Source organism: Haliotis rubra, unplaced genomic scaffold (assembly GCF_003918875.1).
Source record: "Haliotis rubra isolate DU_JTF1 unplaced genomic scaffold, ASM391887v1 Scf421, whole genome shotgun sequence".
NCBI lineage: Eukaryota > Metazoa > Mollusca > Gastropoda > Lepetellida > Haliotidae > Haliotis > Haliotis rubra.
Window position 1 is genome coordinate 499,963 of NW_025767104.1, and position 24,631 is coordinate 524,593.

The 24,631-nt window shown below is 40.1% G+C and overlaps 1 protein-coding gene across 1 annotated transcript; it reads right to left on the reverse strand.

Annotated features, from left to right (window-relative positions):
- Positions 1-4,135: 4,135 nt before the first annotated feature.
- Positions 4,136-20,290, reverse strand: LOC124288631 (palmitoyltransferase ZDHHC17-like). The gene is given in 16 exon segments (XM_046725184.1): positions 4,136-5,680; positions 6,330-6,520; positions 7,117-7,274; positions 7,931-8,014; positions 8,915-9,071; positions 9,541-9,665; positions 10,105-10,205; positions 11,596-11,735; positions 12,596-12,721; positions 15,871-16,001; positions 16,004-16,032; positions 16,234-16,372; positions 16,488-16,558; positions 17,649-17,726; positions 18,609-18,838; positions 20,210-20,290. Coding segments are annotated over 16 exon segments (2,034 nt in total). The 5' UTR covers positions 20,261-20,290; the 3' UTR covers positions 4,136-5,457.
- Positions 20,291-24,631: the final 4,341 nt, after the last annotated feature.

Sequence of the window (24,631 nt, forward strand, 5' to 3'; positions counted from 1 at the left end):
GCCGCACTCAGCAATATTCCAGCTATATGACGGCGGTCTGTAAATAATCGAATCTGGACCAGGCAATCCGGTGATCAACAGCATGGGCATCGATCTGCGCAATTGGGAACCGATGACATGTGTTAACCAAGTCAGCGAGCCTGACCACCCGATCCCGTTAGTCGCCTCTTACGACAAGCATGGGTTACTGAAGATCAATTCTAACCCGGACCCTCACCTACCCCAACTGGTGTCACAACTATACAGTATCATCCGTGCCTGGTGAGTGTTGTTTTATGCCACAGTGATCATTATTCCAGCTTTTTCAGTACCCGAATCTGGATGGGAAAGCATTGAAATAGACAGAACCCATGAGCAACGCTCGATACCACCCGAGTGTGAATTTGCAGTCTCAGAACCTGGTCATCTGTCCACACTTTCAGACCATTCTTAACGCGAGACACTGGGAACATGGAATCCCACCATCCACTGGAATATAGTTATCTTATATACTTCTCTCGGTGGTGCTTCATCTCGAATGTTGACTGATCAATACGTTCGCAGTCTCAAATACAAAAGACTTGACATGAAGACTAGGGGATATTTCTGCAACATAATCCCATTCTACATTTACACCCGCGTCTACCAACACCGGTATTATCGCTATTTTATTGATCGTAAACACAATTTCATGAATACTCGGAATTATACAATGGCTATGCTATGGGGAAAACAGCGAAAATTTCGTGAGATCTCGTCAAGAAAAAATGGACTATTACATTAAACATCTGCATAACCAAAACAACCTTTAATATCGCCAATGTAACATTCTCCAAATAAGACACTGTTGATAAATGTACCCATAAAATGTAATCTTCTTTTCATAAAAGAACACATCAACACAAATAAAAGACTCTGAATTTATTGTACAAAAGAAATACAAAATCAACAAGCACAAATAATACTTGAAAATTGTTCATTATGCTACAAAATAGCCACAAGGAAATATGTGCACATAGTCTATTCAAAAGCATCGACTAAAACAGAAATGAAACAAATAGTGACATAATTCAATCTTGTTAGACTGAACTGCTCAAGAATGGAAGCCATACGATAGTACACCTTACTTCACTGGTTGTCAGTTAGGAGCTAGTCCTTCTAGAACAGACAAAACTGTTGCCATACGATAGTACACCTTACTTCACTGGTTGTCAGTTAGGAGCTAGTCCTTCTAGAACAGACAAAACTGTTGCCATACGATAGTACACCTTACTTCACTGGTTGTCAGTTAGGAGCTAGTCCTTCTAGAACAGACAAAACTGTTGCCATACGATAGTACACCTTACTTCACTGGTTGTCAGTTAGGAGCTAGTCCTTCTAGAACAGACAAAACTGTTGCCATACGATAGTACACCTTACTTCACTGGTTGTCAGCTCTAACAGTTTTCTCCAAGACTGAAGTACTGAGAACAGGTTCCTAATTACAGCCCTTAATGCTACTAGTTAATACGGACTACAATTACTGGATTTATACTTGTCTTCAGCAAGCTTGAGTGAATTTCAAAGCCAGCTCCCAAACCTAAGTAGGTAACAAGGTTCACAAGATCAAATTTCCTCATTTATGTGAGAAAAACATGAAGTGCTACCTCCCAGTGACCCTGAAATGTGTAATCTGTCATCAACTGAACTTGCTAAAGGTGCCTGTGGAGAACCATATGGAACTGATGAAAACGCATTGATGTTATCAAGGAATCGTTGATCAGTCACAAATGAGAACAGAGAAGTCATACACTAAAGGGGTTCATGCTTACTTGCAAGTCAGTACAGGTTAACTGTACAATCTATCTGTCCCACTGGCTAGCAACATGCTATACAACTCACCTAGTCATAATGTTGGATTACTAGTCACAAAATTACTGATCCCGGTCACATTTCAAGTTACCATATGCATGATCTGATGGTAGTCACAGGATAATATTAATCTAGTTATTATACCGTCACAGGATAATCTAGTTATCACACACATGCAATATAAGTCAGTTGTGGAGCCAAGAGACTAAATAAGTTCATGGGTTTTACAAGATGAAAGTTAATGTACACCTGTTGTCCCTCATGGTGCACAATCCCATTGAGGTTTTGAAAACCCTGTACAACCTACTAGTAGTGAGAGTAGTAGTGAGTTTAGTTTTATGTGGCACCCAGCAATATTCCAGCTATATGGACCAAACAATCCAGTGATCAACAGTATGAGCATCGATTTACGCAACTGGGATGCGATGACATGTGTCAACAAGTCAGCGAGCCTGACGGCCAAAATACCGAATAAATAAATGAAATGAAATGAGCCTGACCACAAGATCCCATTAGTTGCCTCTCAAGACAAGCATGGGTTACTGAAGATCAATTCTAACCCGGATCTGCACGGGTCCAACCTACTAGTAACATGCATCTCATACCACCCCAAGCACTGTGAGAAGAGAGTTTTACAGTCACTTTCAGAGGCAATATCACAGCTAAAAACACTTTATCATACAAGTGGGCATTACAATCTATGCCCCCAACAGAGAAGACCAAACAAAGGCTTGGACCAGCAAGGTCTGACACTGGACAGCTACTGAAACAGGTGTCACTGGGTAACAGTACATCCCAGCACACGGTACACATCAAGTTGGAAACATTCTCTCATAAACACCAAGAAACAATACAGATTAAACTATATTTTTTACCTATTGGTGCACACACCAGCTGAATAACATTTTTCTTCATTTTGGCTTCATCAGGGGAGGGATTTGGTTTCATTTGTTTGTTGTTTAACGCCACACTCAGCAGTATTCCAGCTATATGGCAGCAGTCTGTCAATGATCTTGTCTGGACCAGACAATCCAGTGATCAACAGGATGGACATCGATCTGCACAGTCTGCACATTTTGTACCTGCACAAATGTCAGGTGAAGAAACTGGACAAAGTGCTACTGCAAAAGAAAGCCTATGGCGGTGCATTTCACACAAGCACATTTGTTTTCAAATATTGATACATACAAAATTTAAATCACCTCATGTTATTGTTTGTTGTTTCAAATTTACACAATTTTAAGTGACATATGTTTTGTGAAATCATAATTTTTGGCAAGAAGGACCTCATGAAACTATTACAGCTTTAGTCATGAATATGCTCAAAGATATTACAACTCACAGCACAAGCTTGAGCTGGAACAGAGTCAAAATTTCGTGACTTACCTCCCCTTTTTAAGCAATCTATGTTAAACTTTTTACAGTTACTTCCCTGAGATAGGCAATCTAAGACAACCTTCTGGAAGGGACATTAACTAAACAAACAGTTCCATTACACTGAAGACTGACTGACTGACTGAGTTTGGTTTTACGCCGCTTTTAGCAATATTCCAGCAACATCACGGCAGGGGACACCAGAAATGGGCTTCACACATTGTACCCATGTGGGGATTCGAACCCGGGTCTTCTGGCGTGACGAGCCAACTCTTTAACCACTAGGCTACCCCACCGCCCCCATTACACTGAAGACTTACAGTAAACATGTCAAAAGGATGGTCACATTTTATATTACATAGTTTACAGATTTACAAACAAAATATTCTTTCTATTACGTTTGTGAGGGTCTGCTAATTCTGGTGGAAACAGTGCATCAAATTTACCATATTTACTGTAAAAATAGTTTGTTCTGATTTTTAAAATTTCATTTCAAATCCATCAAGAGCATCAAGATAAATATACATCAATATATTTTTATAATTATTATTAATTATTAACTCTATTATTAAGCTTTTAACTTTGGTCTGTGACACAGTAAACAAACACAAATAATACAGTGTAACCAACATCATATTGAAATACTCTCTTAAAAGTTCAAATGAATTGCATTGTTGTCATGTTATCACAATATACACATATTTCAGGTAGTGCAGATAATATCACACTTGTCCTGAGATAAAACATTTCTACCCTGGTCTATATAAATTTGTTAAAGTAAGATGGATATATTAAGTTCAACAAAAACAAAATAGTGATTTACTGACAAATTGGATAATCCCTAATCTATATTATGAAGTCCTACTGTATATTGAACTGGAGACCACAGCACCAGAAGGTTGGTCATGACAGTTAACAACTTTACTTTCACAGCCATTTCACACTGCACTTCCAAAGTAATCTGGAAGCTTCTTCTCATCAAAATCAACCATTTCCATTGAGAGCAGTAGGGCCGTAGTTTGATCAATTGGTCGCATCATACCACAGTGCCCTTGATACGCGATGTTTTAATTGGTTTGTTGTTTAACGTTGCACTCAGCAATATTCCAGCTGTATGACGGCGATCTGTAAATAATGGAGTCTGGACCGGACAATCCAGTGATCAAAAGCATGAGCATCAACATACGTAATTGGGATACAAAGACGTTTGTCAACCAAGTCAGCAAGCCTGACCACCGATTCCTGTTAGTCACCTCTGACAAGCATGGGTTGCTGATGTGTTCCTGTCTGACCTTCAGCATGAAGTGGAGAAAACAAGGCTGGTCAGCTTTGAGTCAGTAAACTCTGTCTTAATGGGGCATTCATATTTAAACACGGCTGTCTGGACTAATACAAGCAGCCATACACGTGTGCACGATTCTATGAAAGGGGACTTATCCTGAACAAGATGTTAAACCCCATTTCACACCACCACCAACTCTGACTGTTGAAATTAGTGTTTGACACTGAAATGGTCCTGGGATGTGTGGTCCGATGTGTGGAACATGAATAGTACCAGGGATGAGAATGGGTCAAGAATGAGCCAAGGGTCTTGGGGGCCGCAGGTTTGGACGACTCACAAGAATGACCCCAGCATCATCCCTGTAGTACTAGATGGAGACAATTCCAAAAATAGTAAAGAAAATCAATGGTTATTTCGTTTCTACATGACCTAGGACTACAAGTAGCAGTTTTAATATTTCTATCTCAATAATAAAATTTGCTATGCAATTCAGAGGGAAATAATAACTAAAAACATTAACTTTATTCTAATTTTGTATAAAACGATGCATAACAATTAATAAAAAGAATGCTTATAAATTTCCTGGGCTTATATACAGCTTCTTATATATTTGTCATCAGATAATTAATATGCAAATTTATGCATGTGTTCTGACTCCCTGGTACCCATATATACAACTTGCTGAAAATGTGGGGAAATAACTTTGAAGAAAGAAATGTATGTACATGTGTTTTAATTTATCAGTGTGTATATATATATATATATTAACAGTTGGATTGTGTGATATTTCTAAAAGGCAACCAGGAATTTGACATTTGATCGTTAACATTTTCGTAATTGGCACTGTCATGGTTACAGAAACAACAGAAATCATGTTCACTATATACAGATCATGGTGAGAAATTCTGGTGTTTAAATATACATGCACAGCTCGCAGTCGAACAGTATGAAATCTACCACACAAGTGTCAATCACCCAATCAGCTGATCACAATAATGAATGAAGATGGAGGTATGGAGTGATACAGTCACACAAACTGGTAGTTTTCTCGGGGGGACATGGAGTGGCATGCGACGCGACACGTCTGTGACATCTTCAGCATCATACTTCTTTGTCCAGTCAATCCTACTGGGTCGCAGTAACCCACAGCATCGTACGTCCAGCACATCGTTCAAATTCCTGACAATGCCACGGCTGAAACAATCAACACAAGAGCATTGTAGCTCAGAAGACTGAGTGAGTTAACATTTAACGTCACCTCGGCAATATTTCAGCCATATAGTGACGAAGCTCAGAAGAGCATTTTGACAATCCTATATACAACTGTGAATAGAGATGTACAAGATAACAACTTCAGCGATAAATCTAAATGAACATATTTTCTTTTCCTTTGCTTTTTAACAACTTGAACACCTTGTGGAATCAATGAAATCATGAAGAGTCAACTATCACTGAAAAAGATGCTTGCCTGTACAGTGGACTCCCTCTAAACCGAGCCAGTAAATTTCCACAGTCACTGGCCCACCTGGCTAGTGATTTTTCATGGGGTCATTTTGTAAATATAGCATGAAATCTTTTTCTTAGTTTCTACATTCAGATTTCGGGCGAGTGAATTATTTTGTGGGCATAGCTAGCCCAGCTGGCTAGCAAAATTTGGAAACTATTTTGCACACTATTTACACTATACATATACCGAGGCGAAATGATAGTTGGTGGCACTTGGCATGCATACAACAGTGGGACAAGTCAAGCAAATGATTTAACCACAAGGCCACATTGCTGTCTTTATGTTATCACACCATTAGCCTTTCAGCTCTGCAAGAGTTCTTCCAAAAATACTTACTGGAATGGACTAACAATCTTCGGTGGCTGACGGTCTTCTGGGGGGCCATGACTGTGGCCATGACCTTGTTCCTGACCATGACTGTGACCGTGACCGTGACCGTGACCATGTCTCTCATTGGCATACTTATGGAAGTGGGTATATCGTCCCTGGTTGAGACGTTCATTTGATGTCATGCCCAGCCACATGATCTGAAAGCAGGAAGTATGGTCAGGACTTTGTCATTTCCTTTCTGATATTCAGGTCACCATTATTAAGACTTGAGCAAGGGAGGGCTCATTTATTACTGGGGGTGGAGGTTGGGAAAACAGAGATTTTAGATGACCTTCTGATGTCCTGAAATGGTGACCTTTCCTAAATTCATGTCCTAGTTTTGCATGACACTCTCTATATCCTTGTATGGCCCTATCCGAAAAGACAAAATGCAAAAGCACTTTATATATATACATATGACAAATGACTGGTCTCTTTCATAGAGAAAAATTTAGGTAAATAGTTATATAATGGGAAGTAAGTGTAACATATGTTATATTTGAGATTATACTTTCTTAGTAAAGTACAGATTCTAGTAAGAGTGTTTATTCTGATTGTCTTCAAAATTCTCCATACTTTACCTGTTTGGTTGCTGTTTAACACATCACTCAGAAATTTTCAAACCAAATAATGTTAGCCTGTCAGTCATTGAGTTGGGTCAATTTAGTAACTGATGTTTTCGTCACTCAGTATTAAATGCAACTTTCTGGTTGAGACGTAAAGGATTTTAGTGTCAGAAGATAATGTAACTTACCTGATAAAGTTGGCATACAAACAGACAGGTGACCCAGAATATATGACCAAAAGCATTGATGGCAATCCAGCCCACCCATGGAGACCTCTTGAAGATCTTGTATATAACGCCAGTGATACCATCTTCGTAGATATCAAATGGGCACTCATGTCTCCAGACTGAAATGACAACATTTCACACATTGAGTGAATGAGTGATTTGGTTTGGATGCTGCTTTCAGGTGTATTCTAGTTCTATCGTGGCATTTGACATACTGCCCTTTGAGCATGTACCTTGTGGATGGATACAGCGCTTCATAAATACTCATCATTAGGGCAGACCAATATTATTTCTTGTTTTACGGATTTTTGTCCTCAGAAAACCCAAGAGGCAGGAAAAAATAATAATAATAATAACAAAGTAAAAAAACAGAGTAATATTCCTTCGAAATACTCAAAGTATTTTATTTTGGCAATTCATAAAGAGTATATGGGGCAAAAAATACAATCTTTAAAAAACATTTCTTGTAAATTTACATTTTTGGCCAATAAAAATATTAGGATTTTATTTTTTGAGCTGGGAAATGTTTATTTTTTTTCTTATTCTTGAAAAAATACGACAGGTGGATCCGTAAAACAAGAAACAAAATAGGTCTGGCCTTATTAAAGGAAAGTCCAAAGTGAAGCACATTTTTGACATTTACTACTGTAATGAAGCCTCGTATCTTACCATCAAACCAAAATGTGCCCTCATTCATAGTTTAAATTGGACCAAGATCAAAGTAAAAGTGTAGAAAGTATTATCAAACCACTATTTCTGGAATGATGCTACTCACAGAGGAAGATACCATGGAGACACCAGCCCAGCATGGCCATGAGGAAGAAGAGGAAGCCGAGGAAGTACTTGTGGTTGAACGCACCTGGAGGACAAGACATAATCATAGAATGTTGTGGCAGTGTTATTCATTGTGTAACAGTGTGTGAGTGAGTATGGGTTTATGCAGCTTTTAGCAATATTCCAGCAACATCACCACAGGGACACCAGAATGGTTTAACAATGTTCATAGTGTAATACATTGTACCTTGACATTCAGTAGGGAGCCATGGTGTGCTCGATATTTAGACAAAGCTCTGGAATGTACTTCCACCTAGTACGCCTTGTCTAGTGTCAAGTGGGTCATTTTCAACATGATTGGTAGTGGGACAACTACAGCTATTTTCACTAATGTGATTGTACTGAAATAGTAGTAAAGCAACCTTAAGGACTGAGAATTATATCAATCAATGTATCCTCAAAGATTGTCACATTCCTCCCCATCGCTTTTCACACCTAAGGGAACTAACTCATCAAAGGGAACTAATCTAAAGTTGTCATAATCCTGGCTAACCAACCACACAGGCATGTTTAAAATTTCCATATGTATTATTTACAGCTAATTGCAACTATTGAAACTATTGATTGTTATGCAAACTATCTATAATACTGTCAGTATCTTTAAATTCCTGGGGACATAGTACTTCCGTTGGGCAAACACTTGCAATGTTTTCTAGTCTGATGTTTTATCATTCTCCTGGTGACTATAGTCTGTTTGTCTCAAAATCGGACCAATGAATTGCAATCTAACTCAGAAACTACTAAACATAGAATACTCAATGAAACACTGATCATAATCAAAACATCAGACCAACTCTGTGATTTTTTGGCAGAATTTATGTCCTAAAAATAAAAAAGTTGTTTGACAAACTATCATTAAAATTTTGACACAGTTCACTATTTGTTACGAGGGAGGACTGCAAAGTATATGTTTTAGTTAACATACCAACACAGTTGTCAACCCAGGGACAGTGATGATCAAACTTGGCTACACAGCAATCGCAGATGGAGCAATGCTTCGACCTGATTGGTCGACGTATCAAGCATGTGCTGCAGAACTGGGCCAAGGTCAAGGTCTGTCTTTCAGCTAGGTCAAGAATAGTCTGGAAACAGGAAGTAAGGACATAATTAGCTCATAGGAGAAACAGATACATTTCAAGCCGACTTAAACCGATCTCACTGTCGCCACTGCGATATCCAGTATTCATGGCAAATATAGCTGAATTTGAAAGGATAGAAAGTTGAAAGTGAACTGGAACTCGTAACTTATGGTAGCTGACAGTAACCATGGTACCACAACCATTTAGGTAATAATACAAGAGTGAGGATCTTTGATGATTAACAAAGATATCACAAGATCAGCAAGGGAGCAGTTTGGACAATTATGTCATTTATGTTGTATTTCAGGAACAAAGGCAGATAAGAGTCAAATTCCTCATAACAGTACTAGAGAGTTGGAAGTTATGCACTGTGTAGAGGTTTACCACTCTCATAAGCACTTGCCCAAGGATCTTATCTAACATCTAAATTCAAATCTGTGAAGATCCTAGCAAGGGAGACAACTCTGCACACCTTGATCTTTTCTTCCCTTTCACTCTTGAGGTATCCTGGGTCAGTCCGCCATGCTTTCCAGAAGTTGTAAGTCAGCAGTAATGTGTTGACAATAAAAGCAACATTCTTCCATGTGTCGCCCGCATCTAATACCGATAAGGACTTTCATCGGTTCCACAGAAGTGGCTCACCGTTACTAAAATCTTAAAACAGTTGGTTTCATACAAATGCTGTATTATATAACACATGAACCGTAATAGAGAAATAGCATGGCACCAGAACAAAAACTAATTTAAGTTTCCTATTACTGTAAGTTTAAAAATAGAGTAGATAGGTAGGGCCTTTTTCCTGCCCATTTTTCCCTAGGCTACCCCTGCCAGGAGTGAGTGATCGAATATGGTTTTATGCTGCTTTCAGCAATATTCCTGCATTATCACAGTGGGGGACACCAGAAATGGGCTTCACGACATTATACTCATGTGGGGAATTGAACCCGGGTCTTCGGCGTAAACAGTGAATGCTTTAACCCCAACTACCCCCCACTTCTCCGCACAAGTTAGGAGCATATTCGTGTGGGAAGGATACAAGGGTAGAGGTAGGTAAACCATGTGTAGTACATCCAGAACTTGGTGGCCAGGTAGATGGACACGGGCATCAGCTGGGTCACATTGTCATCGAAGAAGAATCTGCACATACACAATCATCTTTTATTCAGTCTCAACAGATTTCATTTTACACAGCACTTTCTTCATGCTCTAAACTTTCAAAATTGTAAGCATGATCCAATATGAGGAAAATATTACCAGCCTTATTTCTTTTCATTTCAAAATTATCATATATTACTAATTAGGGATAACCAAACTCGACAAAAGTTTGATTTCTGATAAATCCTATATAAAATACAAAAACACTTGGCTAATAACCCCTACACTTAATAATACACCATATCAGTTTAATGACACAGGAGATAAAGGAGACACAGTCATCTAAGGATCTTCAAATCACTTTGAAGAGAACCGCCTCCATGGTGTAGTGGTTAGAGCATCTGCCCGGAGAGCCGGAAGGTCGGGTTTGATCTCCGCAGCATCATGCCGAAAATATGGTACTGGTTGATCCCTGCCTGGCACTCGGCATTAATGGGTACAACAAGGATTGGTCGTAGATCTCGGAGTCAATTTAATGTGTCTTGAGTGGGGTATTCATGCTTAACTGAGGCATGGTATCTCAGTGAGCTAGCACTATAAAACCAACTTCAGTCTGGGCTAGTACAAGCAGCCACACATACACACGCATGTACGTCATCATATGGGTGAAATATTCTTAAGTACGACGTTAACCCCCATTTCACCTCACCACACTTTGAAGAGGTGTGTCCCTTGGGAAGCCCAAATCCTGTGATAAATCCTTATTTGTCCCAGTTATCAGTCCAGGTTAGTCAATACCATACCCATGGGTCCACCAAGGTGATAACCCTCTACAGCCTGCATCAATCGGGCTTTCTTCGCACACCAAAGGGACACGCTTCATATAACCCAAATACTGTTCCAATCAACATTAAACCAACTCCCATATTTATGTGGACTGTCAAACTAAAGTGGCACTGTTTATAGAAACATAAACTGGTGAGTATGGTGAGTGTGACACTAGAAGTCCCCGCATCATAATCAGGGCGATTATTTGATTTAAATAAGAAGCAGCAGATCCTGCCCACCTAGGGAGAAAACTCTGCATTGCAAACTGTGAGCCTTGATTATACTAATCAAGATCAGACAAATTAGGTTTTAAGCCGATTGGATTTTGATTTGGCAGTTCAAGGTAGAATTCACCAAAAGGTGGATGATCAAAGATGAGTGAGTGAAGATTTACGCCGCTTTTAGCAATATTCCAGCAATATCACTTTGATAGACACCAGAAATGGGCTTCACACATTGTACCCATGTGGAGAATCAAACCCGGGTTTTTGGTGTGATGAGCTAACGCTTTAACCACTAGGCTACCCCACAGCCCAATCAAAGACGAGGAAAATAATACCATCAAGTCAATAATGTGAAGCGATCAATCTGTCTGGTTTCTTACATTGTTGAGAGTTTCCACACTCCAAACGTGATGAGGTAAAAACCCAGTTTTTCCACCCAGGTCAAGGACGTTTCCGGGATGTAACCAATCACAAACAGGGCAACAAAGGGGAAGATGTATGCAAAATACTTCCGTACTGTCTGAAAACAAACCCACATGTACCATTTTTATAGTGTAAGGATGATTCAACAAGAGAACAGAGGCTGCAAGTACATTCGGTTTGTCACATTGGTGACTATATTTTGACCAAGTCAGGTATTAACACATGAAAATAATAATTTGTAACTATATTTATACTTCCTCCATACTTATATAGCAAAAGATCATGTTTCAGTGAGTGAGCTTAGTTTTATGCCACACACAGCAATATTCCAATTATATGGCGGCGGTCTGTAAATAATCGAATCTGGACCAGACAATCCAGAGATCAACAGCATAAGCATCGATCTACGCAATTGGGAACCGATGACATGTGTCAACCAAGTCAGAGAGCCTGACCACCCGATCCCGTTAGTCGCCTCTTATGACAAGCATGGGTTACTGAAGATCAATTCTAACCCTGACTTTCACGGGTCCCATGTTTTAACTGTAATGACACAACTTCAATTACTTCAAAGGAATTTGTTTGTCTGCAAAGACAGTACAACTGTGAAGCTTGTCACATACTTCCAGTGAGTTAGTGACACTCCCCTCCCCACTTCTCAGTAACCCTTGTCTACATCAAAATGTCCACAAAGATTCCAATTGTAAATGACAATGTAACATTTTTTTTGTAACCTAAACTAATATTATATCTTGAAACTGAAATAAGAAAATACAGAGCAAAATATTTAATGTTCTGGAAAAATATTACAAATTTTGCATGCAGTCAGAAACATTGTTCGGCATCTGAAGCAAAAGTATTTATTTACTTCAATTTTGCCCATCATAATCATCTTTTTTTTAATTCAAAAAAGACTTAAAATCATCAATAATCCCCTGTCTGTGTGATTGTATTTACCTTGTCTGTGGTGTAAGACTGGAAGACATGTGACCGATCCAGGCCCTTCTCATACCTCACTCTCCGCAGTCTCTTCACCAGGCCTATGTTCTTGGTGCTCACAGCAACTTCGACAGGGGTTTGGCCCTGGAAAAACATTAACCAGTATGTAGATGCACAGTGCCAGATCTCCAATCTTAGTCAATATATATGACGATGAAGAGTCTGTTTTCCAGTATAGAGCAAATAACTCTTGGCTGCCAGGGTGCCGTTCCACTAATAGATCTTATCTAAGATCAATCTAAATAAGTAACGCCAACTTTACAAACGTCTTAGCTACAAGTTCCACCCGTTCCACTAACCAATCGTAGGCCGATCGTAGCCGGTCCCGATCTTACGACTGTGCGAGAGATAGAAACATGCAAGGCACGAGTTATCTCCCTTTGCATAGCCTAGCAGACGATGAAAATAGTTTTGGAACCAAGTGCAATCACAGAGAAGAAACCTCTAGTGAGAAAGAGAAGTTTTTCTCCTGAGTAATATCAATTCTGATTGACAAAGGGCCAGGAGTACCGAAGAAGTCTAAAGATTCTATCTGGGAGAAGATTGCCACAATCATCTGATAATCATCATCTGATAATGTATCTAAAAAACATGCTAACAGTGTAATGCTCGCTCTTCAACTAGAATAATGAAAGCCACCATTTTGATTTCTCTACGATTGATTTTAGTGATCCCAAGTTGGTCATGAGCAACTTAGACTTTGGATCTGAACTTTATGATTGACTTGGGTAAGATTGGTTAGTGGAACGGTATGCTGATCGTAACGACATGCTAAGATAGGGATTTTAGATGTTTACGATTGACGTAGGGCTAGGATCAGTTAGAGGAATGGCACCCAGGTACAAATCCTCTTCCATACCAAGTGTTATTAGATGCTTAGGCAGGGGTTTACCTTGAGTCCTGTTTTTGAGCGTCCCTGGGACTCATACTCTTAAATTTCATGGGTCCCGGACAACAAAATGCAGGTCCCATACACTTAAATACTAGTAATATTATTATTAATACTGTTATTGTATTGTGTATCATGATCATCATTGCAAATGATACCATAACCCAGCTAGTAGCAAACTCTTTGATAACTTGATTGTAATTTTTACAAAAAGTATTTGGACTTTTTCTGCGCCCCTGTGGATGTGCTAATAAATTTCGTTGCGTCCATTGTCAATTTTTATGTGTATAGGACACAGGAATTCGCGTCCTGTAAATCCCTGATTAGACTTTGGTAAAATCCACAAGCACAGTAGTCACACGGTCCTGACAAAACTAGAAACAGAATCAGGACAAACTGCTTGTCAGTCCAATGGTTACAGGTGTCTTTCCAAAGTGAATTGAGTTGAGGTGAGATTGGGTTTTAACGTGGTGCTTGAGAATATTTCGCTCATATGACGACGTGCATGCGTGTGTATGTGTATGTGCGGCTGTTTGTACTAGCCCAGACTGAAGCTGGTTTTATAGTGCTACCATGCCGCAGTGACACATGAATACCCCACTCAGACACATTATACTGACTCCGAGCCGACCAGTCCTTGTTGTACCCATTAATGCCGAGCGGCAGGCAGGGCCCAACAAGTACCATATTTTAACGTCTTTAGGTATGACGCGGTTGGGGATCGAACCCGCGACCTTCCGCTCTCCGGGCGGACGCTCTAACCACTACACCACGGAGGCGGTTCCAAAGTGAATTGTGAAATCTTAGAATACTGTTCCACCCATATGACAATGTTCAAAGAAAATGGGAAAAATATGCTTCGTCACAAAATCTTGCCTCACAAGTTATGAGATATGGTTTAGTTGAAGTTTTCTCACTACATAGACCCCTAACCTGCTCATCTCTCTAACTGTCTCCATGGCAGAGTCTGTAGAGCTTAATGCTTAATTAATTCTTACTGATGTATGAAAAGGTGAGTGAATCACAGTAGAGTGTCATGTCCCTTTGAACTGTATTCCTGTCAAATTACAATATGCCAGCCAAATATGTGAGGAAAGCCTGGTCCATGGCCTTTCCTGCTGTGCCCAAGGGACACAACTCTGCTCCACAAATCCACAAATCTTAGATCCGTAAGGGGCTTGCAAACCTAACAACATAATTCAAGTTGCACTGGAATAAGAACCCTCAATTATCGGTTTCTGGCTTTTTCCATGGGACAATACCCTGCACAAGAAATAGACTTTGCAATAGACTGGTAAGGTGCTTTTAAACCAAAGACATAATTGCAGTGCACTGGAATAAGAACCCTCACTTACATGTTTTGGGGATCCCTAGGGGACACAACTCTGCACAACAAATAATTAAGCCTCATGCAACGGAATACCCTTGAACAAAACAACATTAGGGACCGTTCATAACTGATGGCTACGGGGACTGATGATGATTGAGGGGGGCATCCATTTTGTTCTTGGGAAGGGGGTCATCAGTACTGGGTTGGGGGTCATTGATTTTGTACATGACATGCAGGGGGTCACTTACTTTATCCATAATCTTGAAGGGGAGGGGGTTCACATTGTACATGCTTGCCCATAAAAATCATCATCACCCCTCCTTGGCATAAATTATGAACGGTCCCTTAGCACTAACACTGACATAAGTTTGTTAACGACTGGGAGTTACAGTCACCTTAGCGCTCTGTGTACTGGCATCCTGGGCCAAACAGTGAAAGAAATGCCACTGTTATGCATCACTTTTTGTTCTGATGAATAGTGTTATTTATGCTATTCCTATAAGTCGAACTTGTGCCATGGAAACGCCAAAAATATTTGATTCAGAATTCCAAAACTACCAAAAGGCACCACTACACCACCAGATCAATCTATGTGCCATGTTTGGCGACGACATATTGAACGGTTTTACAGTTCTGCTCCGAAAAGAGCACTACCACCAATTTCAGGCTAAGTCGAACTTGTTGCCATGGAAACGCCAAAAATATTTTAATTCAGAATTCCAAAACTACCAAAGGCACCACTACACCACCAGATCTATCTATGTGCCAAGTTTGGTGAAGACATATTGAACGGTTTTAGAGTTCTGCTCCGGAAAAGAGCACTACCACCAATTTCAGTCTAAGTCGAACTTGTGCCATGGAAACCCCAAAAATATTTTATTCAGAATTCCAAAACTACCAAAGGCACCACTACACCACCAGATCTATCTATGTGCCAAGTTTGGTGAAGACATATTGAACGGTTTTAGAGTTCTGCTCCGAAAAGAGCTACCACCAATTTAAAATGGCACATACCTTAGCGTTTTCAATATTGAGATCAGCTCCTGCATCGAGCAGCATCTTCATGACAAGGTTGTTGCCTGTCTGTGCTGCCCAGTGTATGGGAGTGTTGCCCTGGTATTTGTCAGCCTTGTTCACGGAAGCTCGAATGTCAACAGTAGCCGCACAGGATCATACCTACTGACATACCCAATTGAAGATTACTGCTGTCTTGAACAAATTTATATCACATCATAACATAAGCAGGAATGCCCTGATACTCAGCACCATGTCTGCAGCAAATGTCATAAAAATTCCAAAATTGAAAATAAAAAAATGTCCTAATTCATATATACATAAATCCCAATTTTGAAAAAGCACTGCACTGCAAGCACTGACCCAAACACCCTGTATGAGGCCCACATGAGAGCGGTCATGCCGTTCCTGTCCACCATGTCCACATCTTGACCCTTAGCAATAAGGTAGGCCACAATGGCTGTGTGACCAAACTGGGCGCCAAGATGGATGCAGCTACACCCTGAAAGTAAAGTCAAGAATAAGCCACAAACAAATAACGAGTTTCAAATTTAATTACAACATTTGAATTCCTTCCTGATGCCGAATCCTGATAGTGATAAGCAGAAATATCTCACCTTCTCCATCTCTGAGTGAAGGATCAGCACCATAGGCCATAAGCTGAACTACCATGGACAGGTGGCCTTGTCTGAAACAATCATCATCCATCAGAGTGAGTGAGTTTAGTTTTATGCCACTTTTAGCAATATTCCAGCAATATTACAGTGGGGGACACCAGAAATGGGCTTCACACATTGTACCCATGTGGGGAATCGAACCCGGATTTTGGGCGTGACGAGTGAGTGAGTGAGTTTAATTTTACGCTGCACTCAGCAATATTCCAGCTATATGGCGGCGGTCTGTAAATAATCCAGTCTGGACCAGACAATCTAGTGATCAACAGCATGAGCATCGACCTTCGCAATAATTTATTGGGAACCGATGACATCGGCGTGACAAGCGGATGCTTTAACCACTAGGCTACCCCAACGCCCCTCAACCATCAGAGCATGTGCAGTGAGTGAGAGTGAATGTTGCTTCATGCATAGTCTGCAATACTCCAGCAACAACATTACAATCAGTAAATAATCCACAGAGACTGACAGACAAACAAGCAGTGGGTAAGGATGAACACGAACTACAACTTCCGTTTTTTCTTTCTTGTTTGGTTATTGTTTAATGCTGGACTCGGCGATATTCCAGCTATGACGGCGGTCTGTAAGTAATCGAGTCTGGACCAGACAATCCAGTGATCAACAGCATGAGCATCGACCTACACAATTTGTGTCCACCAAATCAGCAAGCCTGACCACCCAATCCCGTTAGTTGCCTCTTACAGCAAGCTTGGATTACTTAAGACCAATTCTAACCCAGATCTTCAAGGGGACTACAACAACGGGAGATGTGAATGTTCACACTTGTATATATGGTAAATACCATTCTTTCAAGCATCACCAATGATATGCTTTGAGAATGATCATGTTCCACTAATGCTTCCTCTTTCAGTCAGGTATTATGAAAAATGTAAGGTACCGGGGGCCTATTCAACACAAAAATGGTCATGTTAGTCTAAACTTTCCCATTTTGTAAGTTTATTGTGGATCTTTTCAGCAATGAAATCTGCATGAGAATCACCACTGTAGCCAAAATTATTGAAACAGTATGATAACCAGGAATTTTCAAATCACCGGTCAATCATTCAAAGTCAAAATCTAAATCATCACATCATGCTCTGTTACCTTGTTGCCCAGTGTAGTGGGGTAGAATTTAGGTCTCCGCCAAACTTGTCTACAACCGCACCCTTGGCTATGAAATACCTGAAAACACACAAAAATTTCAGATTACAATTGCAACTGTTCACAAAGTAACCAATAGGTAAAAATTAAGATGGAAATAGTAAATATACACTGTTAAATTCATAAGTTTTCCCAGATTAGACTGAACATAATAATATTCTGATTCCATGGCTTAATCAATTTTACATTAATATGGCTAATAAGTCATAGATTATTAATCAAGTGTATTCTGTATGAGCCAATTTATGTTCTTTATTCATTAAATTTACAACATAGAAACATGGAAGTAATTATCTGTTTGTCCTATTAAATGATTGTGTAAACAACCCAATAACTCATTGTGCCAAGTGACTGGCAGTCACATTTCCCTACAGATCCATCCCACAACAGGAACCCCCATCAAAACGTAAAATGTAAGTAGTTTATTGGACAAACAGACACTGAAACACTGAAGAAGTTCTGCTAGGAGCAATGTCCTGGACCATGATAACAAGTGTATCAGGCTGTCCAACATATGATAAAGTCTATCATCAAGTCAAGTTTCTCATTTCTTCTTAACCAAGCCAACCATCATGAAACTTACCCTTACTAAAAATAGCTATCTTTTCCTTTGGAACCTGCACTGAAATATTTACAGTCGAGAAGTATCCACATGACAGGATGAAAATATACATTTAGAGATACATACTGTATCTTGGGCAATGTATCGTCAAATTGCTATATCATTTCAGGCATAGAATTTTAATCTATGGACCCCTAAAACTAATCAATGGTTTTCTCAATATTGACACTGCAGGAAGCATATCTGAAGTGACTAATCATAGCTGAGAGTCCGCTAAAATGACTAGACTTACTTCATAGTGACAGCCCTAATATGCCCAAACTGAATCATCATAAACTCACTTGACTATCTGGGCCCTGTTGTTTATAGCGGCCCAGTGAAGGAGGCTGACATTCTCTTTATCCATCTGGTTGACATCGAACCCTGCCTCAATCAGCTCCCTGACGCGATCAAAAGCACCATACTGGGTTGCCCTGACGATGTCAAAGTTTTTAAAGTCCTCTGGACCAGGCACAGCCTGAGGAGCGGATGCAATTTCAGCATCACTGGGAAGATCTGCTCCATGTTCAGTCTATAACAAAATAGTTTTTATACTTATCATGGGTAGTTGACATTATTATTATTTATGATGATCATGTACATGGGAGAAGTTTCCTAAGTTTGTCAATACAACACTACCATGGTGTAGAGAGCCTTGAAGGTGGATGGACATTTTCCAATTTGTCAACTATATATTTTATGATTGAAACAAATACAATTGTACACCAGCGTAGGAGGTGTATTTTGATATAGGTATGAGTATTAGACACACTACAACTCTCTTTCATGACAACAATCTTTGGTGGATCATACATACATGGATTTTTTTCTTTAACAAACAACCAACGTTGCACAAAAGCCCATGCTATGCGATCTCGCAAATATCCAACTCACATTAAAAAAAACTTCAGTATTTCATTCACACAAACATTTTGATATCTATATGGCTAAAAAAATCACATGCTTATTAAAAGAAAACCCATATCCTATTGAAATTTTTGCAATTTGTCACAAGCCATGAGTTCCTCGAATCAGTTTGCTCATCTTGAACCCTATTTACTAAATGCATGTGCAAGCAGATAAATTAAGGAAAGACTCAACTACATGGGAATCAGATTGTTGTAGGATTTTATGTATATGTGTACTGGTAAGCATGGTAATGACACATCTACTGAACATTGTTATCATGGTTATAGAAACTTACACACAGGCAAGTTTGGTTTCTACCATATCTGTTACACTGGAGAATCGAACATGTTCTTTAGGAGGCGGGTACCCTTCATGAAAACTTGTCATGAAATGAAAACTATTGATCATGATACAAAATGATTAGCCTATTTCATCTGCTTAACTCTCTCACAACCATAAAATTGTCTGTTCGTTTAAATATGAATTATAAGGAAAAGAAGCATATATGAATTATTAAATCATTGTTGTTTCTATAACTGTATCACATTCAACAACAAAATCACACGAAATCGGCAATATGTTCGCTGTCACACACGGTAAACTGCGAAACACTGCATATCATGAATTACAAACTTGAAAACGTGTGATTTCGCAATCCTCTTTTGACTCCATTATCCATTACAGAATAGTATTGTTGAGTACTGAGAGGTGGGAGGAGTTAACGTCCAGTACTGATGAAAAATAAGGATAGAGTCCCTAAATACATCCCTTTTCGCGTCTGTAAACCAGTTGTAGGAATATGCGATTACAGAGACCGAATAGAGGGAGTAGTCTCTCAGGCGCAGCGACTGTCACTCTCTCAAGCCTGTTTCAATCTATATTCTGTTCGTTCTTTAGATTAACAAGGTATTTAAACTTGTCATGCAAAATGTATAACAGACATGTTTCATATTTTAAACTTGAAAAAGCATGCTCATAACTCTAATTTGCTAACCTTCTCCAGCAAGGGCTGTATAGGATTACAAGTAGGATCTTTCTCCGCCATTTTGCATTTGTTACCGGTAGGTACGCACTGCTAGACTTCCGGCGCTTTTGATTGGTTGAAAACCGGTCTTGGCAACTCTTATTCTTTTTATCTATGACTGAAAACGAAAGCAAAATGTTGTACAATCTCTGCATAATTAACACTGCTAACCAACCCATAAACATTCGGGTCAAATCTTTACAACCTTGCCTCTCGTAAACGGCGAGTAATGCTGTTTTGTCTCAGTGGGTTATGCCTGTAGAATATTATGGCATAAATGAAGGCGATTGACAACTGGCAGAACAACTTTTTCTTCAGATTTACGTGTACAAAAAATATATATGTGTAATATTTGATAGTGAATGTCAGACCCTATTTCATAAATCTCTATTAATTTTCAACAGGGGCTGAAATAATGAGTTTATATAAACAAACATTAAACGTCAAAAAATAAGAGATAACCGTTAGTCAAAAACTTGAAATCCTTTGCCGGGGGTAGGGGTGTATCATTATATACCATTTATGGTAATATTTGTGAAAATCATTCTTTGTGACAATCAGAAAAGATATCCTCAAAAGTATTCGAACTGTTGATATTAATGTTGATAAAACATTGATATAATGTATGTACATTTGTACTGAACAAAGGGTGGTTTTTTTATATGTTTATCATATTCATAGTTTTGAAACAGAGAAGTGAAAATTTATTTCATAATAAAAAAACAAGAAATAAAGAGAATACTATGATTTTAATGGAGGCATCATTTATTTATTTTGGGAAAAAATCCCATTTACAAGACGGTCGCTGGCGACGTTCTTTCACAAGTAATGATAAATTCGAGCAGGCACTTATGTCAGAAACCCTGTTGTTGAAAGACGAAGTCAGTCCCAGTCACAATACTACTGCAATAATGTCACAAAAGTATTTCACAAACTGTCGCAGTGCTCCAAATATTCACCTCTACTGTCGAGCCTCCCCCGTAGTGATTCCGTTGCTTAGACATATGGAAGATCACTCCTTACATGTGGAAAGAATATGTACATTATCACCATTATATGATACTGCAGATGAATACCATTGCACGTTTAATTGTGTATTTTTCAGTAAAATAAGAAGGTGCTTTTCCCCTTATTGCATTAATTGGCCATCAATTTTCAAAATGATCAAGTTATTTCAATGTGAAAATATAACTGCCCTGAGTGAGTGAGTATGGTTTTACGCCCCTATTAGCAATATTCCAGCAATATCACGGCGGGGGACACCAGAAAATGGGCTTCACACATTGTACCCATGTTGGGAATCGAACCCAAGTGTTCGGCGTGACGAGCGAACGCTTTAACCACTAGGCTACACCATCGCCCCCTATAACTGCCCTGGAGAACATCTAAGTTTAGTGGGGCGGTGGGGTAGCCGGGTGGTTAAAGCGTCCGCTCGTCACGCCGATGACCCAGGTTCGAATCCCCACGTGGGCACAATGTGTGAAGCTCATTTCGGGTGTCCCCCGCCGTGATATTGCTGGAATATTGCTAAAAGCGGCGTAAAACCATACTCACTCACTCACTCTCAGTTTAGTAGCCACATTCTTTATACAATTAAATATTATTATTATAGGATATATATATATAGCGCACATATCCAGGTAGCTAGTGCATGCTCAAGGCGCTGGTAATTTTTCCCTCGATCATTGGATGTCAATCGCAACGGCACATCGTATTATCAATCTCAACTCCCTGGGGAGTATACAACTTTTTGCAGCCACTCGGCGCACCGAGTTATTGTGGCTTTCCCATCCTTACTAGGTACCCATTCACAGCTGGGTGGACTGGGACACATAGTCACAGAAATAGAAATCTCATTGTATCTGTTTCTTCCTAGCCACAATAAAATACACTTTTGTAAACTCGTCATTGTTCTAGGTTCCTAGCCTTGAGTGAAGAAAGTACTGTTCTGTTCGGGCGGTGGGGGTAGCCTAGTACTTAAAGCGTTCGCTCGTCACACCGAATACCTGGGTTCGATTCCACACATGGGTACAATGTGTCAAGCCCATTTCTGGTGTCCCCTGCCCCGATATTGCTGGAATATTGCTAAAAGTTGCGTAAAGCTAAACCCATTCACTCACTGTTCTGTTCCAGTCCCCAGTCACTTCTGTTTGTGAGTGAGTGAGTGTGAGTGAGTGAGTTGAGTTTTACGCCGCACTCTGCAGTATTCCAGCTATATGGCGGCGGTCTGTAAATAATCGAGTCTGGACCAGACAGTCCAGTGATCAACAGCATAAGCATCGATCTGCGCAATTGGGAACCGATGACATGTGTCAACCAAGTCAGCGAGCCTGACCACCCGATCCCGTTAGTCGCCTCTTACGACAAGCATGGGTTACTGAAGGTACATTCTAACCCGGATGTTAGAACCTACACCGAAACGTCGCCCTCACAGCAATATAGAAGTTTTCCATCCATGTACTGTTATCCTTCCTTACTGCTCCAACTTCTAAATACCTCTCAAAGAAGTGCACCATGGTATTTCAGTGGGCTGGTACGAATAAACCAGCATTAGTGGAATAATCTTGTTGGTCACATTCAGCCCCATTTCATCTCACATCATTTTACAACTGACATCGCATCTTTCTTTGCAATGCATATTATCTGAGCAGAATGTTCAAGGTCCAGTTGTTACTGACGATAACGTCATGCCAGGCATCCAAGTTGACGAATGCATCCTGGACAAAAACTCAACTCTCCACAGTAACCTTTTATATTAAATATTGGAATCTGTAGAATCCTGCTTACACGACCTTTAAATGACAGTATAGAAGCTGAAGTAACACTGGAAACAAAGATGACTTGTTGGTTCCAATTTCTTTTCTTCTTTTAAAGCGACATTTGCAAGCGTTCTGGCCGCTTGTCCAGACATATTGGTTTCATAGTGCTAGCCCACTGTGGATACCATGCCTCAGATATGACGTGGATGCTCCTCTGAGACACAACACACTGACACCAAAGTGAGCTCTCCTGTTTAAAGCCATTAATGCCGAGCACCAGGAAGGGCAACAACAAGTTCCACACTTATCGTCTTTTAGGGGCGACGGGTAGCCAGTGGTTAAAGCGTTCGCTCATCACGCCGAAGACACGGGTTCAATTCCCCACATGGGTACAATGTGTGAAGCCCATTTCTGGTGTCCCCTGCCCTGATATTGATGGATTGCTGGAGTATTAAGCTCAGTCACTCACTAATTCTGGTTCCAGTTGTTCATCCATATATTGTTATCCTTCCTTACTGCTCCAACTTTTAAATGCCTCTCAAAGAAGTGCACCATGGTATTTCAGTGGGCTGGTACGAATAAACCAGCATTAGTGGAATAATCTTGTTGGTCACATTCAGACCCATTTCATCTCACATCATTTTACAACTGACATGTGACTCGCATCTTTCTTTGCAATGCAATATATCTGAGCACAATGTTCAAGATCCAGTTGTTACTGACAATAGCGTCATGCCAGGCATCCAAGTTGACGAATATATCCTGGACAAAAACTCAACTCTCCACAGTAACCTGTTATATTAAATATTGGAATCTGTAGAATCCTGCTTACACGACCTTTAAATGACAGTATAGAAGCTGAAGTAACACTGGAAGCAAAGATGACTGGTTGATTCCCATTTCTTTTCTTCTTTTAAAGCGACATTTGCAAGCGTTCTGGCCGCTTGTCCAGACATATTGGTTTCATAGTGCTAGCCCACTGTGGATACCATGCCTCAGATATGACGTGGATGCTCCTCTGAGACACAACACACTGACACCAAAGTGAGCTCTCCTGTTTAAAGCCATTAATGCCGAGCACCAGGCAGGGCAACAACAAGTTCCACACTTATCGTCTTTTAGGGGCGACGGGTAGCCAGTGGTTAAAGCGTTCGCTCATCACGCCGAAGACACGGGTTCGATTCCCCACATGGGTACAATGTGTGAAGCCCATTTCTGGTGTCCCCTGCTGTGATATTGCTGGAGTATTGCTCGGAAAGTGCAGCGTAAAACTAAACTCACTCACTCACTTATCGTCTTTTGGTAAGAGTGAGTGAGTGAGTTTAGTTTTACGCCGCACTCAGCAATATTCCAGCTGTATGGCGGCGGTCTGTAAATAATCGAGTCTGGACCAGACAATCCAGTGATCAACTGCATGAGCATCGATCTGCGCAATTGGGAACCGATGACATGTGTCAACCAAGCCAGCGAGCCTGACCACCCGATCCCGTTAGTCGCCTCTTACGACAAGCATGGGTTACTGAAGGTACATTCTAACCCGGATCTTCACGGGTAAGACGCTGTTGAGGATCGAACAACTTAACTTCCGCATTTCAGGTAGACACACTGTCTACCAAGAACACGCAGTGTAAGT